This window comes from Mugil cephalus, chromosome 17 (genome assembly GCF_022458985.1).
Source record: "Mugil cephalus isolate CIBA_MC_2020 chromosome 17, CIBA_Mcephalus_1.1, whole genome shotgun sequence".
Lineage (NCBI taxonomy): Eukaryota > Metazoa > Chordata > Actinopteri > Mugiliformes > Mugilidae > Mugil > Mugil cephalus.
This window is the reverse complement of record NC_061786.1, coordinates 1,932,673-1,949,856: the sequence shown is the minus strand read 5'-3', so window position 1 is coordinate 1,949,856 and position 17,184 is coordinate 1,932,673. Positions and strand designations below refer to the sequence as shown.

The following is a 17,184-nucleotide window of genomic DNA, read 5'->3' as shown; positions in this document are numbered from 1 at the left end:
ATTAGTTCATAAGAAAATGGCTGCAGTAAGAACTGTCAGCTGTTTAGAGCCTGCTATCGAGTCTGTTGTAAAATATGTATCCAAAAAAAAAGACTTTAAAGTACGTACAATTAACAGTACCCAAGGAACTGGTCGAGATTGCCTTTTGATTTGTTGCTCTGGTTGGTTGTTACACTGTTCCAACTCATTCCAACGCATTTAATGAATTTGTTTTAAGAGAAATCAAGAGACTGAACGTCATGTTGCATAAGCAAATGTCACTGCATCAAATCTTAAAGAGATAAAACACTGATTGCATTGTAATCTCTATAGCCTCACACAATATTCTGTATACATATACTGGCATTCACTGATGCACGCTGTTCAATAACTATCAGAAAGATTATGCTCATACATACTCCCTCATGCATTCTGCCCACCTCCTAATCACAGGCCCACCCACCCACATATCTGGAGCACCCACCAGCTCTCCGTCTGTCTGCTGTCCAGCACCTTCTCGTCCTCCACTCCCTGCCATTAAGGCTAATTTGCCTGCTGCCAATGCTCTTGTCCTCGCCATCCACAGAGCAGCATTATGGATAAATGTTTTGTTACCATGGCACCAGGTACTGGTTGCCCTTGGTAGCTCCTGTGACTGGCTGGCCCATGATTATGATGCCTTTCATAAGCCAGCAATTACAAAGAAAGCCTACATCTCAGAACCTACAAAATACATAATGTCCTACAATAACACATAATTGCTGTAATTGTCGTTGTCATTACACCTCCATCAACCACTCACATGGAGGAGTCTAGCTGTGCCCGTGTACTGTAGCCAACAAAGAAGCCCAAAGGATGAGTTCACAGACGAAACACAGAACATGAGCAACAATATGAGCCTGTTGTTGTCACTGTCTTCCAGTAGTAAAACGGTTCGCTTTCTATAATTAAATTGTTTACAATGATAGAAACTAGTTATATACTTTATGACTTACAATTTAAAAATATTCCTGCATAATTTTACATGTAAATCACATGAACCCCAAATGAATAGATGCAATTGCTTAGCATTACAAGTTGTAACACCTGTGACAATTAAAAGCTGCATTCCCAATCAGGGATCAGTAATAATAATCCAGTCACATAGTGACATTCAAAATAATAAAATCATAATTTTGCTGTAGAATTGACTTCTGATGCCCTTTGCAGTTTACAAAGATGCTTTTCTGCTACTACACCATGTGGGTCACACCAAAGACAAGCTTTTATTAGCATGTGAAGGCCACATTCTTTAAAACAATATGAAAAAGTATTGCTTCTATTTTCCTGCTATCGTCTTGAAGCTGGTCCAGCTCAGACCCCTGTATGTAAAAACGAGTGTGTTTGCAGGATTGAGTCCCTCTGTAGTTAGAAAAGAATTTAGTGGCAACAGGACAGAGTGCAACAGAGAAAACGGAACAATGGTGGTCAGCCTGTCCGGAGTGCTGGAGGTTGGTGGCATGATGATGGTAGCACGGTGCAGAGATTGAAGTCCCTTGTAATAATAAAAGCACCTATTGGTTCTTTCAGTCATTCTCTCTGGAATCCCATCATTAAGCATAATCTTGTTGTGAGCTATGTATTTAGTCTGGACGACAACAACATGACAAAAAAATATATTAAATCATGCTGAATAATGATATATTAAATGATTTGAACACTCCTTTTAAAGCCGGCAGAGCCTCCGACAGAACTAGATTGCTTGGACCGATTGAAGTGACAGGAGAGGGGAAAAAAGGTAAGAGGTGTGCAGAACATTAAACATCGGGGAAATTAGTAGAGCTGGTAAAGAATATCAGAATCATGGAGTTCTGAAGCCAGAAATAACTGCACACATGGAAACAGAGGACAGAAGAAGAAAAGCACAAATACATTCAGTGTAACTTATGCAAGCCTAAAGTATAACTTTAAAAGATAAGCAATTTAAGTCAAGTTTTAAGTCTAACCTTGAAAATAGAGAGGGCATCCGCCTCCAAATCCATATTTGGAGCTGACTCAGTAGAGGAGGAGTGTATTATTTGTATTTGGTTAAAGAATACAAATACATATTGTTTAATTGTATTAACTTATAAGATCTGCCCATATTTAAATGCATGTTAATGCATATTTGATAACAATTCAAATCCCTACGACTACAAAGTGAAAGCAGAAGCACAAAATAAATGGCACAACAGCACTCTACTCTTTATACAAACACCCCCTAATTAAATTTCACTTATATCAATATATAAAAGCACAGTCAGCCTATAAATCAGAGAGACTAAACCAGATTGCACCTTCCACAAAGGAAATCCTGCCACCCCGTGGTTAGAACCGCACACTGCAGCCTTGGTATTGAAAAACACTCCATGGAGTGTCTCGTGTCAGGACCATGTGAGCAATAATACTACAAGACTAGCATCTAAATTAAACCAATGAATATACAGAAGGGGTGACTTTTGCCTGCACACAGGGATTTATGGGGAAGGAAAACACATAGGCATGATGACAATTGTATCACATTCACAAACACACTCACACTGAGAATAACACTCAAGTGTATATCATGTTGTGTTCAGGTGTCCACTTCAGTAGGACTATTGACTCCAAACTTAGACTTAAGCAAACTAGCCAGACTATGTACACATTTTTAATAAAATGTGAAAAATCCGTAATTTTCCAGAAGATGAATTCTTTATAGTGATTTTGTGTTTCCACCACCAGGAGTAAACTTTGCATTACAGCTGCTCTACTTTTAAGACTCCAAGGACACACATATCGTTTCCTTCTGTCCAACTCTTGGGTATTTCTTGGTGATAGACAAGCTTCATTCCACCTTGTGTGGATTCTGAGTGAATGAAAACGCAGAAATCTGGTAGCTATATTAGCTTGCAATCTAAAAAGGTAATTTCAAGCCTCAGTCATATTGTGTTACACTGCTCATCCTCACACACCGATAAGAGTGTGTGAGTGTGTGTGTAATGATGTGTGTCGTGGAAGCCTGGTGAAGGAGATAATGCAGTGATGGATTTCTTTCATCTGGCCATTGTTGAACATTTTCAGTCACTTTCGGTCGCTCACACCCTCGCTTACATGCTAACACAGGTTTTTTGCGCAACATTTTACATATTTGCGTATGCATGTATTCCTTGTGTGTGTGAGTTGGTGTGGAGGGAATTTGGGTATTCCTCAGCCTGCTATCAACCTGTGCTCATGCTTCATTCTCATGTTAACCTGCAGCCTGCATCTGTGGTGTGCTGATAAAGGCCCCTTTGCATGTTCAAAGGCCTTTTTGCTTTTATTGTTCAAATGTGGCAGGAACCTGAAAGTGACTTGTCAAGCTGTCAGCTACACCCTCCATTCCCACCTCCACACCCTGGCATAACCCCCCCCCCCACACTTCCTTTCCTTTCAGCCTAAAGCCACAACATATTATATGATTTATGCTGGTCTTTTGTCAAAAATGATGCTGCAGGGGCAAATGTGTACAGTGACCTCATGCAGTGTGTGTATGTGTGTCAGCATATTGTTAATTCCCTCATTTCCCACAAAAAGACTATCTTAGACATAAACACCATCAACATCTTCTCACTCCTGGATCTAGTAGTTGGGCTGGGTACTCTTTTGGATCTTCTATGGCTCTCCGGACCACAGTGGTAGCAACATTATAAATATTTATTTCAGTTGCGCATGCATTGTCTGTTAGTGGAAATCGTATACAGTGCAGAAATGAACACTTACGTAAAGAAGTCACCTCAACCTCCTCTTGCAAAACAGGTGTCGTAGGTAAGCCTCTTTTTAGCCACAATCACACCTACATTCTACGACTACACCTCTTTGAATTTTTTTTCATATACATGTAAAGCAATATTACAAGGGCGCAATTCTTGCTTTGCTAGTTTTTAGCAATATCAGATAGATACATGCTGATGACATTTTATATTTACCTTGACATCATGCTGTTTCGTCAGGTAACTTTGACTTGTAGCACATTCCAGTATCACAGAAAACCACCAGAATCAAATAAATTTATAAAAGAGCCAAATATACTTTACCTGTCAATTGTATATATAAATGTGTGTTTAGTATTCTAACATCAAGCTTGTGCAATAACTTCACTCAGTGACCAGAGGTGGCCTGTTCCGACATTTATTGTTACTTGTTTATTTATTCAATTAAATTCTATTATATTTATTTAGCGATAACAATACAAATTGTATCGAGATGCTTTACAAAACTCGGACTGAAACCTCCAAAGCAAGCACTAAAGTGACGGTGACAAGGAAAAACTCCCTTTTAACAGGAAGAAACCTTGAGCAGAACCCAGCTCATATGGAGGGACCTAACTGCTGAAGGCCAGACAGAAAAAGAGAAGAGAGCAGCAGGAGAAATGAGATAAACATTCATTTGTCTAAAGCATACTGTACATGTAGAATCCAATTGTAATGCAAATACAAAGGGAGGAGAGGAGAAACAGAAATGGAGAGAGGGACACTGGTAAAGAGTTGTTCAGTAGTAGCAAACAAATGCATTAGTAGTAATAGGGAGAAAGCAAAATAGAGGATGGGAGTTCGGTGCGAGAGAGAAGAAAGTAGAGGATAGGTGCTCAGTTACCTGTCTCTAAGAAAGAATTCACAAGTAAAATAATTTACTTTCCAGTCTTACTATACAACTACCATGCTAGGCAGCCAGTATCCCATAACCTATACATTAGCCTGGTCTGTCCATCTTGAACTTCAATCAATATGTGTCATGTTGTGTTCACATTATGAGCAACAAAAGCTACAAATGTGTTAAACCTGGCCGTTTACACTGTCTGTGATTCGCCTTTGAAATGTTGCTTCAAGACTTGATGTTGTCAAGTCAATGTCACGTCATCAGCTTCCTTGAAAATGAATGGATGCTGTGGCCTACACAGGCCCATTATAGCCTGGATAATAATTTCATCTGAGCGACCATAATGTTTGGCTAGCTGCCAGTGATTGTCACTGTTCTAGACTGACCATGTGCCTCTGAATATAGTTGAAGCTCTGTCTTTAAATACTGTCATCCTGGCAAACTGCAAACACTGCAATGCAGTCTGACAGGCTTCCAGGTGGGTCTGCACAGCGTTCTTTCATTACATGTAACATGTTTTTTTTTTTTGGTTATTTTTCTTTGTTGTGCAATGCAGAGGCAGCGAGTAAACTATTAATCGGAAGCCATCTATTGCTTACTGGTGGGTATTGCTATCTGAGTAGAACAGCAAATACCAGCTCTTCCATGCAGTATACACAATATCATACACAAATGTGACAGAATAGTGAAATTGTTACAACCATGTTAGTCGTTGTTAAAAGTGCAACCCGTGTTTTCCATTTTCCTGTCACAGAGCTTTTATTGGAGCCATATTCTAATAACATGAATTTACGGCAATTAAATTAAGCAGATGCTTAACTAAAGTGTCTTTTGCAATGGTTTTGTACAGCTACTGTATTTTGAGGCATCATTTAAAAAACTCACAGACTTCAGTTGACTAAAATTGTTAATAGTTTATTGAAAAGAATACATTACATTAAAATACTCAATACAAAAAGATATTTACTATACTGTTAGTGGAAAATAATAAAGAAATGTATCATTATATTTTTAAAAGTATATGTGGCTTTGATTCTTTACTGTGAATGAGCCCGATTTATATTTATGCTTATTATTTTTGGAGGAAGTGCTGGAGCTGCTCAAGGGGCTTGGGGTATTTATGCTCAGCCAGAGCAGGAGAAGCCATGACTGCTTCCAGCTGAGAGGAAGGGGGGAGCAAGAGGAGGATGAATGGAACAAAAACAAAAGGAAAGGCAACAAAGAACAAGTGCGAGAGGAAAGAAGAGAAAAAGACAATTTTCTATCCAGTCCCTGAGCACCTTAAGGGATGAGTTGATTTACTGTCAAATCTACTGGTGGATTATTGATAATCTCAGCCAGGCCCCTCAATCTACCCACTCAGCCACTGCTGCACCCTCTGACAGAAGCTAGGATAAAGAGCAGGAGTGGTGTAGATATTAATATAATGAAGTGAAATCGAGGAGAGGGTGTGTTTGTTTTGTGTATGCATGTGCCCGAAATATAGACAGATAGAGGGTGTTTCTCTGCCCAGAGAATTAGAGGGGAAAAAGGCCTTCAATTTTCCACTTGAACAGATTTCAATTTACACACACATCCCCCTCTGTGACTCCATCCTCCCATTGTTATTGACAGCATTTAGGCTGCTGTGATGAAAGATTGCTGTTTCTCACTCATTTTGTTTCCCATCATTGGTAGGACAGTCGCCCATTTAAGTAAGAGAGGCAGTTACAAACCAGCCTAACGGCGAGAAATGTGAACCATGTGTCTGGCTATGCAGGCAGCGCAGACAGATCTGTGGTTGGGCTCTGGGGTTAACTCAGCAGACTGCAGGGGCATGAAGATGTTGCATAGTGTTTTCATTGCATTTCCTTCTTAAGATATTTACTGGTTAAGCAGAGAAGCAGCACCACCACATGTCTGAAAGAAGAACTGCCCTATCTGGATGAGCTAAACAACACATTTGGAGTAATGATCAAATTCTATGATGGTGCTTTTTTAATTTGCAGTTTGAGCAAGCTTCATGTATCTATTAACAGTAAGTAGAACTAACTCATTCACTGGCTCCTCCTTAAAAATGTGAGGATTGTTTTTTATTTTGGCATTTTGTGTTCAGAACATTTTAAATATATCTTTGTTCCTTTTAGCTGATAAATAAACCAACTGTCAAACATACAGTGTATAGTATGGATTCTGTCTTATACACAAGGGGATAATACATATGTCTAAGCAGACAGGCTGCTTATAAACCAAGTAGTCATTTGACTTTGTTCAAACTCATAGAATAATATATAAAGATGGACCTAATGACAGCTACCCAGAAATAAGAACCAAATATCTTGATTGCCCTCTGGTGCTGGGCTGTAGTGTATGGTCACAAACACCACCCATTACTATCTGGAAGCGTAGTTTAGCTGTTGATGATGAATTTAAGTTTGAGCTGGGCAGAATTAACCCTCGAAATAGTTCGCTTGCACATCCAGTGTCATGCTGGATGTGCATGATGACTGCAAAAGCCTTAATGACAAATGACTGAAATTACTAATAAAATGAGGCAGTCCGTAGAAAGACAGCAGGTACAGCGCTATATGAAGCCAAAGTTAAACCTTCAGCTGTACAGCTATCTGCTGTCAGTTTACAGGTTAGAAATGCAGTCTGGTGGCAGGACATACTAGTTGACATTAGCAACAGAGTTAAGCAGCTAAGTGCAAAAGGATCAGCTGTTTTCCTGCATCCTGGATGTCAGACTGCTGCAGCACATTTGACTATCACACAGAGGCAATAAAAAAAAATTATGTGTAATAATGTCTGTCATTATTAATGCTTCTCGTACTCTGAAGTAACTGAATGCAACTGACAAGTCATCAGAATTAAACATACAGAGAGCAGTGAGTCAGATCAAATTCCAGCCCTGTCGCTAATGTCAATCATGTCACCTGTCTCTTCAGGGCAGTTGGTTCAGACATGCCTAAGTTGAGAAAGTCCAAACAATGGCAAGTGACACATGTTTCTTATATGTAGACGTGTTCTACTGATTTATGACATCTGACAGTGACTGAAAGATTTCAGCTTCTAGCACAATTTCTTCACTTTATTAGAAACAAAATAGGACCTATTTGTTTCTAACTAGAGAGCAATGTTTAATTTTTTTTCTGGGGCTCTGAGTTTAAAAAGATTAATATGATTTCAATTCATATATGTGTGCGCAGGTTGACCCAAAGTTTTTAAGTTTCTAATTTATATTTAATATTTAAAAAATATATATTTTTAATATTAACTGTTTTTAGATTTTTAACTTCTTACTGGTTGTGTTTTCCCGCTGATAGTTTTCTCCTTGTGTGTTCCTCCCTTATTAGTTTCACATATGTATTGCAATCCGGCCCCGTGAGACCAGGTTGTGTATTGCTACTCATCAGGCCGTTTGTGCGTGTATATAGTCTTGCCTTTTACCTGCATGTTGCCGTTGCCTTGTTCCTCCTAATGTCCCTCTTCTTCTCATCGAGGTCACTGGTTTCGTGAATTTTTGTCCAGCTCTTGTTTTTTTTAATCTACCTGTGTTTTCATAGCAGTGCTTTGTGTTATTACCTTGAGTATGTTTTCATTAAAACAGAAATTGTTTCATTTAACCCTTGGCTTTGTGTGATGTGAATGTCCTGCCTTTGGATCGTACCTCCTTGCCACACATCGCAGCACTCTTTTATCGCTAAGAGATGCCGTAGAAAGAAATATACTAGAGAAGGACATGAATTGTTGGCCCCTTTCACCCTATGGTAACCACGTTGTGTGCTGTAAAAATGTCACCAAGTAGACTGAGACATCATGTAGTGATGAGCCAGTCGAGCATCATCACCTGAATGTTCAGCTTCAATTTGCTGAGTTTCAACTTGTTTAGCTTGTTAGACAACTGAGGGGTTTACTCTCATAGCCTTACTGTAGAGCGCAGCAGGCGGGTGTGTCGAGTGAAAAAAGCTCCACTGTACACAACCTGCCCCTAAGCAAACAACACACAGACGCAGTTTGAGACCAGCTGGTGAATACAGGGTTTTGGCACTTTGTACGTTGTGTATGACAAGAGGAAATACTAGAGGGCAGCAGGGGGAGTGGGTGGGGCGGATTATATAACACAGCCGATATTCCAGTAAGCATTAAATAAACTTCGGTCTAAGCACAGTGATGCAGAAGAGAGGACATCTCCAAGAAGGATGGAGGGCAAGGGAGAAAGATCTCTCTGCACAGCATTTGAATTGAATTGAATTTGAAATGGTCTTGCTCTTATATAGCGCTTTTCTACCTACTCAAAGGTACTCAAAGCACTTTTACAGTCAGAGACACATCCACCCATTCACTCACACAAGCACACACACATTCACACACCAGCACGAGTTGCACTGGGAGCAACTGGGGGTTCAGGGGGTTCAGTGTCTTGCTCAAGGACACTTCGGCATATGGTACACTCGGGGGATTGAACCGCTAACCTTTCAGTTCATGGACAACCCGCTCTACCTACTGAGCCATAGCCTACCTATGTCTTTTATTCTACAAATTGCTTTCAATTATAAATTGCCTTGGCCAAACACCAGTTTGTTAACAACCTTTAATTAACCATTTTAATGCACAGAATGGCACTAAAACAGAAACACAGAGAGCAAAGGAAGCGTTAAGACATTGAAATTGCCTGGGTGACGTATTCCTTGTAGATTCATTTTACTGCATTTATTGCTTCACTTCCAGTAGGGTTAAAGTCAATCTTTGTTTGTATTAGGAAGGCATAGCACACTCTGATTTGTTCAAAGAACAATCTTAATCCTCTTCTTCAAGAGATGAAAATTTCAGCACTGCTACTTGACTACTTTCTGTTGATTTTGATGAATATTATTATATATCCCTATAATGATCATCAATTTTCAGGTGCAGTGCATATTGTCACTCTAGAACCAGCTATTTGCAGGAAATATACCTAGCATTTGCACTTTCACAGAACTCACTTGTCAATTTCAGCAGCTGTAGCCATAAATAAATATACTGTGTACAAGGACACAATTGCACAAGTTTAGTTCAAGTTATGTTGTTTCCACGGTATGAGATACAGATGCTATGACCTTAAAAGTGAAGCCAAAGCACGTACAGTTCCCCCTGGTGTCTGGCTTGCAGTACAGGTCATAAGCTCCATCTCCTCCATGTTAGAGAAGGGTAGTTTCTCTCATTTTAGGTAACTAATATAATGTTCAGGCATATTCAAGTGTAATTTTTTTCTGATAGATTTCATTTTAGTTTGACGCTATAGAAACAGGATGTGACATCATGATGACTACCAGTTGCCATTCCAACTGCTCCTTAAAACGGTCTCACAGGAGCGTGAGAGTAGGAAAAAATCAATAAGCACACAGTATAGTGTATTATCCAGCATTTCTTTGAACTGGAGGTAGAGCAGAGTGTAGTATTAATGAAACCAAAATGTGAGTGAGTCGCATGGAAGTGTGGGCAGGTCATCAATAATGTGGCTCTGTGTGGTTCCACTCTTGGACCCCACTGATCAGTCTCTGGCTCCAAACTCAGATGGAAGATGTCACTGCCCATATCCCTGGAAAACAGCATCAATTTGGCCAATGCAATGAACTGGAGTCTATCTGTGGTCTGAACAGAGTGACTTAAGTGAATAATTTTGACAAAAAATCACAACCACTCTTTATAGTCATCTGGAAAATACTGATGACTCTTTACAACTCTTTCCTTGTTTGACTTGAAAATGTTGTAATTCAGTTGTGTTAGTCAGTTGTACCAAAGCATCCTTGACAATATCGATGCATAGACATATCCATAATGTGTGTTTGCCCTTTCACAGATTGTGTATAAGAACAATGACATCCGTCTTGAGTTGTCCCGCCTGGCTCGAATTGTGGACCCCAAGATGAAGATCCAGGGCGAGGTATCTTACAAGTGTGAGAATGTGGCCACACTGGACCCCATATCTTTCGAGACCCCTGAGGCATACATCAGTCTCCCCAAGTGGAACACCAAGCGCATGGGGTCCATCTCTTTCGATTTTCGCACAACAGAACCCAACGGCCTCATCCTCTTCACCCATGGCAAACCCCAGGAGCGCAAAGATGCTGCCCGCAGCCAGAAGAACACTAAGGTCAGTTCATGGTGCACATGTTCATATGTTAACTCTTCAACTCTCCTGGAGGGGATAAGATCTTCATGATATCTGCAAATATTAGATCAAAAGCAAAGTGTTTGGAGGGACTATTTGCTCTTGGCAGAATGTTTGATCTTAAGGCCTGGATGACAGAATATTTTCCCTGGCATCATGCATCATTACAATTTTGTTTAGATTGGGAGATGTAAACGTGTAACAAAAGAGATTTCATTACAGAAATATCATAAAACGATTATGAGGTTTTATGTAAAAGAAATTGTATTCCCACGTTTCTTGTTAATTACCAGAATCAGACAGAAATGTGGATCCTGTTCTTACAAAAAGGATAGAAGGGTAACCATGTTTTGTCGTCTTCTTGTTCAGGTGGATTTCTTTGCAGTGGAGCTGTTGGATGGTAGCCTGTACCTGCTGTTGGACATGGGCTCAGGCACTATCAAGGTGAAAGCCACCCAGACAAAGGTGAATGATGGGGCCTGGTACCATGTGGACATCCAGAGAGATGGACGCTCAGGTCAGTGATGTTTGCTGAAAAGCTCTAATAGAGCTCAATTAATATTTTTTCAGAAGTATGTTTTAAAAATCACGTTTTTAATGTACTGCAGTATAAGAATGGCCTTCACAAAATACAAGTAAACCAAAACCTCTGTTTGGTGAGAGTGACTTATTTTTTAATAAGAATTCATTACATCTGTACAAACATTTAGTAGAAGTTATTCATCGAGAGAAATACAATGGCTCCAAAAAAGAGCTTTATAATGTCATGATTCATCACCTCCATCATTATGTAAACAGAGTGTTTTGTTCCTGACCTTACTATTCTATCATATACCACTGTGGCCTCCGTGGACCTGATCTCTATTCCCTCTGTCCCCGCCTCAGGCACAATCTCAGTAAACAGCAGGAGGACACCATTCACAGCCAGTGGCGAGAATGAGATCCTGGACCTAGAGGGTGATATGTATTTGGGGGGGCTTCCAACTGACCGCACTAACCTCATCCTGCCCACTGAGCTCTGGACAGCAATGCTCAACTACGGCTATGTGGGCTGCATCCGCGATCTTTTCATTGACGGTCAAAGCAAGGACATCCGTCAGATTGCGGAGGCACAAAATGGTGCTGGCATCAAACCCTCCTGTAACAAACAACCGGGCAAGCAGTGTGAGAGCTACCCATGCAAGAACCGAGGTGTCTGCAAAGAAGGCTGGAATCGATTCATCTGCGACTGCACTGGCACTGGCTACTGGTCACGCACTTGTGAGAGAGGTAAGTGTCTCTTTGCATACACTGCTCCCTAGAAACCACTATAAAATTTGTGTGTACAGACACACTAGAGGACCGAAGCAACAAGTGGCAAACAATCATTGTTTTGCCTTTTTTAACAAGACCCCGAAACAGTTCTTCTCACTGACAGCCCAAAAACAGCTTTTGATTGGGAAAACTGATTGAAGAGTTTCATCAACACCTTTTAAACAGTGATCTGAACCACAAGTGGCTTATGTTAGATCTTGGGATTATTGCAACCAACACTTCATTCACTATTTTTTTTCTTTTTCTTTTTTTTTCTTTTTTTAAGTTAGTTTAGTGTCTAGTCTAGTACAGGAATCTCAGAGCAATATTCAATATTGACATGAAGATGAAGTAACAGTGGCCTGTGAAGGAGAAAAATGGACTCTTGCACTATGGTCCACAAGAACAAAAAGAAAACAAAAAACAAAAACATCATCAATCTTAGAATAATGTAAGCTTAAACTCTGAACCTGCATTACTCCATCCGTAACCTGCTCTATATTAGCTGAAACCTTTCAGGTGCATGTAGTTAGTAGCAGGTCAGAAACTGAAACTCCAAACTATCTGTAGTACAATATTTGTGACTGATCAATGATCTCAAACTAAAAAAGGATTTCAGGGCTAAGCTCCAAATGTCCTGTGACCTGAGACTTTTTCCTTCTTCTCATCCGTTTTGAGGAAGCATGATGTCTTTTAGCACTCCCATGCCACACATGGCATCTTCACACGTAAGCAGCTGTCTGCCAATGGGAGAGCATTCCCCTGCCCTCCTGATCGGTTTCCATAATGGTGTCCAGACAGTTTAATAAAGACTGATTAGAGTTGGAAACTAATTTCCACATCCCTAACCCCCACAAATTGCTTCTACTGCTTTTTAGCATATCAAATAACAGCTTCCTGATCATATCTCATCAGCTATAGCATTTTTTCTCTTTTTTGATCCATTGGGCTGCTGGATGATAATTCCTCTGAGTCTCATTTCTAGTTTGAAAAGGAAAGTTGCGGGGCATCAGTGGGTCAATCTGATATGGGGTGTACATTTCACCTTGATTGAAATATTTCAATATAATCACCAGGAGACCAAGATAGTCAAGACTTTATAATATCATTTTCATTAACATTATTATTTTCGTTATGTGTTTAGATTTCTGTGTGACAATTGCGCCTGTATGCTACTTTAAGGTCATTTTTAATATTGTAATAATGTTCACATTAAGATGTTTTATTATCTACCATCCATAGAGGCTGCTTTTAAAGTAACACTTTTCTATGATTGCAAAGCAGTTATGACACTAAAACATTGTAATCTGGTTACCGACAGCATGCAAGTGTGTGTGCATGCATACACGTATTACATAATATTGTTAATTCAATTCAGTTTTATTTATATAGCGCCAATAACAATACAAATCGTCTCAAGACGCTTCACAAAAACCAGCCTGCAACCTCCAGAGCAAGCCTGAGGGCAACAGTGGCAGGAAAAACTCCCTTTTAACAGGAAGAAACCTTGAGCAGAACCCAGCTCATATGGAGGGACCCATCTGCTGAAGGCCAGCCGGTTAGAAACAGAGAAGATAGAGAGAAAAGAAGAACAGGAGAAACAAGATAAACAAGATTATAGATGCATACATCAAGCTGAAGGAAACATGTAGGGTCTCACAGATCATCATGTGTTATATTACTAGTAATATAACACATAGCTGATGATCTGTGAGACAGTTTGTGAGTATAACAGGAATCATGGACAGGTTGGTGAATTGTTCATCTAGGTAGGAGTGGACAACTGGAGGAGGCCATGAAGACTGGAGCTCCACAGGTCAGATACACAGCACTCCAGACCAGAGACCCTCACAAGATGATGGAGGGGGAGGGGAGGGGAGGGGAAGGGAGAGAGGGAGACACAGTGGTTATTAAATTATAAGAGATAGAAAATAAAATGATAAGATATTAGAGGACAGGAGTCAGAGAAGAAAGAGGAGAGGACATGTCCTCAGTGTATCGCCCCCCTGCAGCCTAGGCCTATAGTAGCATAACTAAGGGATGGTTAAGTCCAGCCCTAGCTATAAGCTTTGTCAAAAAGGAAAGTCTTAAGCCTGACCTTAAACGTAGAGACCGTGTCTGCCTCCCTAGCATGTTGAGACATAAACATGTTTACAGAGTGATGCTGTGGATACTTGACCTGGATAGGCACAACCTAATTCCATAATATACATCTTGACATTTTAGTGACACACAGGGTTTGAATAAAGTTTAGTTTTAGGTTTAAGATAAAGGGTCTAGGGTCAATACAATGCTTTCACGTCTGTGTGTTCGCGCCACAGCCATTACAGCCATTTTATTTTGCAGCTAGTCTCATTTACCCCTGTGGATATTTCCTGTTCTGTGTAGTGTTACCGACCATTTGTCCACAGCTCTGACTTGTTAATCTATGACTCTTCAACTAATTTCTCCAGAGCAATAATGTGCCACTGCACAAGACAGAACTAGTTCAGTAATGGAGTCCGGGATGTATTGTTGCTCTTGAAAATCACCTCTTACACTTGCTGTGAGAATCATTTTCTTTTTGTCTAGTTACCACTAATTTACATAGGGGAGAGGGGTGCACTTAAAAACCCTGTAGACAACCTTATAACTCTTACTCTGAATCATGCATTGTACACAGGCTGTAGTGAGTCTATCTTGATTGAGTCCAAACAAAGTTAAAACAGTCTCATCTGAGGATTAAAGGACCAGTGTATAGGAGTTGGTGGCATATAGCATAAAGGTACCTATAACACCAAGACCCTACCTTTTCAGTGTGCAGGACCATTCAACATAAAAATGTGAAAGGTCTTATCCAGAGCTGACACTTAGTTTGTCCATTCTTAGAACTGTACTGTACTGTAGAAACATACAACACAGTGAGAACCATAGAAGGGCTATAGACTTATAGAGGACCCCTACCAAGGTAATAAAACCAACAACAAACACAACAAATACTTGTGTTTTCATTAGCTCCCTTGATGATGAATTGATGAACACTTTACTATTAAAATTAAATAACATTTTGACTTAAACCCTTCTACACACCGGACTAGAATGGAGGGTGGGAAACTTCAAATTTCTATGTGAATGTTACATTCAGCGCAGGAGGTATTTCCATGTTTTAAATGGACAGGTTTGCACAACAAAAAATCTGGCTAGTAAATAATATATTGAACCTAGAATGATCGAAATATCATGACTCATGACTGATCTACAAAGGGACTTATTCTGTTAGCTCATGAGTATTTAATGAAGGCTTTGAAAGACTTTGTATTTTACAATATTGCTGACTTTTACTAGGCAGGTTAGGACTGAGGGCTCAACATAGTTAGTTAGTTATCGCCCATGGGACTTTTCCTGAAAGTGTTTCCTGATACAGCATCTTATAATTCTTCACAGTGGGAGCAGGAAATTAATATCAGACTAAATGTATTAGGGTCTGTAGCATGGTGAGGTCAGCCACTTATGAGTGTATCAATCCTTTGGGCACACTCTGCTGAAGCTATCTCTCATGCCGTTCATTACGCATGCGCAGACACAGATGCATCCAGGAAATATGACATGTCAGAGTTAATCTGACAGCCCAGCTCAGAGCTGTAATGAGAATTTAAATTGTGTTTATCACACCGTGCCTGTAATCTGACACCTTGTCAATTAGACAGCAGTCCAGCTATCCCTCTGACCAAACATGGCCACTTATTTCATGTGAAGTTGAGCATGCACACAGGTGAACAAAGGCTTAGCGTCTCAGAAGACAAACAGCTCTGTTAACATATATGTCATATGCCTCTGTCTTTCTTCCTGCCATTTTGCATGCCACTTAGATTTTTATTATAATGTCTCTATGTATTAATGCATTTATAACATGTTAATATCTATATTGTTTAAATTACTATTTGGCTGCATTTAGATTTCCTTTGATGAAACACTTACTAGAAGAGATGAGAAAGACGCCAACATTTTTTAAATCAGGGTTACAGTAGTGCTCTAACTGCACTGGTATCGACGTGCTTTACATTTGGAGCACCCTTGCACTAAAATATTCAATTACTGTCAAATATGTGTGTTTGGAATTATCATGATGTGGGCCTACTGTTTGAGTGGTTTATCTTTGTAGATGCTGATGAATAAATAAGTTGATTCTGTCAAGGTCAGTCAAGACAAGTCATGAAATGCAGCATACATTCAGTCAAATGTGAATGGCTTTTACCTTTAGATCAATTCATTTGCATTTAAACTGAATCCAGTAAAAAAAAAATAATATTGTATGTTTCATTACTTTATTTTTACTTTACTTTCATTTTCATTTTTATACAGATTAAGCAAATGACATACATTTTAGATGTTAAGAATAAAAATATATATATATATATATTCAAAAAAAGCAAAAGTGTGGGTCAGTGTGTACTGAGCACTGGAGTACACATAACTAAGGAAGACAAGGAGAGAAGTGTCAGCAAAAAGGACAGATTTTCACCTGAGGTTACAATGTGATAAGCAGACCCAAGCATTTACAGTAACAAATAGTTCAAAGACAAGAAGCAACCAGGTTGGTTGGAGGCCATCAAGTTCACATCCTCCTTCTCCATGCTCCATCAGTTCGGAGGTATATTCTTCCTGAGTAGTTTAGTCTTCGGCATTTTAAATCATTTCCTCTTTGTGTGTTGGTTATTCTCTTCCTGTTTTGCCTACAGACTTTTTCAGTAGACACACGGCCTGTGTCTCCACTCTGTGGTTGTTTGGTACAACTACAGATTTCTAGATGTGTGGTAAAATGGAACAAAGGACATTTAGAGGACGCATAACACCTCAGCATATTATTGGATAATTTATCATATTAAATTAATGTGACAGCATAAATAATCACCTTTGAACGATGCCAGAAGAAGGGAGGGGAACAGCATTCAGGCCTACTTTTTAGGTTTGGGTGAATGTGAAATAAAATGGAACAGAGACTGGGCCTTAAAGTGAAAATGTCACTGATCACATGGTGATTGGGGCAGATTTGCATGAATCCTGGTGTTTAAGACCTAAAGATTATTCAGTTTTTTTCCACCTTATGTGAGTGGTAATGCCTTGAAATGGCAGCAGGAAGGTTTAGGTAAACCAAGGTAAACTAT

The 17,184-nt window shown here is 39.6% G+C and overlaps 1 protein-coding gene across 5 annotated transcripts in view; it reads left to right on the top strand.

Annotated features, from left to right (window-relative positions):
• Positions 1-17,184, top strand: part of nrxn3a (neurexin 3a) — a 142,841-nt gene that overhangs the window by 69,610 nt on the left and 56,047 nt on the right. For all 5 annotated transcript variants that reach the window (XR_007114580.1, XR_007114579.1, XM_047610501.1 and 2 more), the window contains exons 8-10: positions 10,436-10,729; positions 11,117-11,264; positions 11,633-12,016. Coding sequence is in view for 3 of the 5 variants with exons in the window: in XM_047610501.1 (XP_047466457.1) it covers positions 10,436-10,729; positions 11,117-11,264; positions 11,633-12,016 (826 nt within the window). In the remaining 2 variants the exon portion in view is untranslated. The remainder of the gene's footprint in view (positions 1-10,435; positions 10,730-11,116; positions 11,265-11,632; positions 12,017-17,184) is intronic.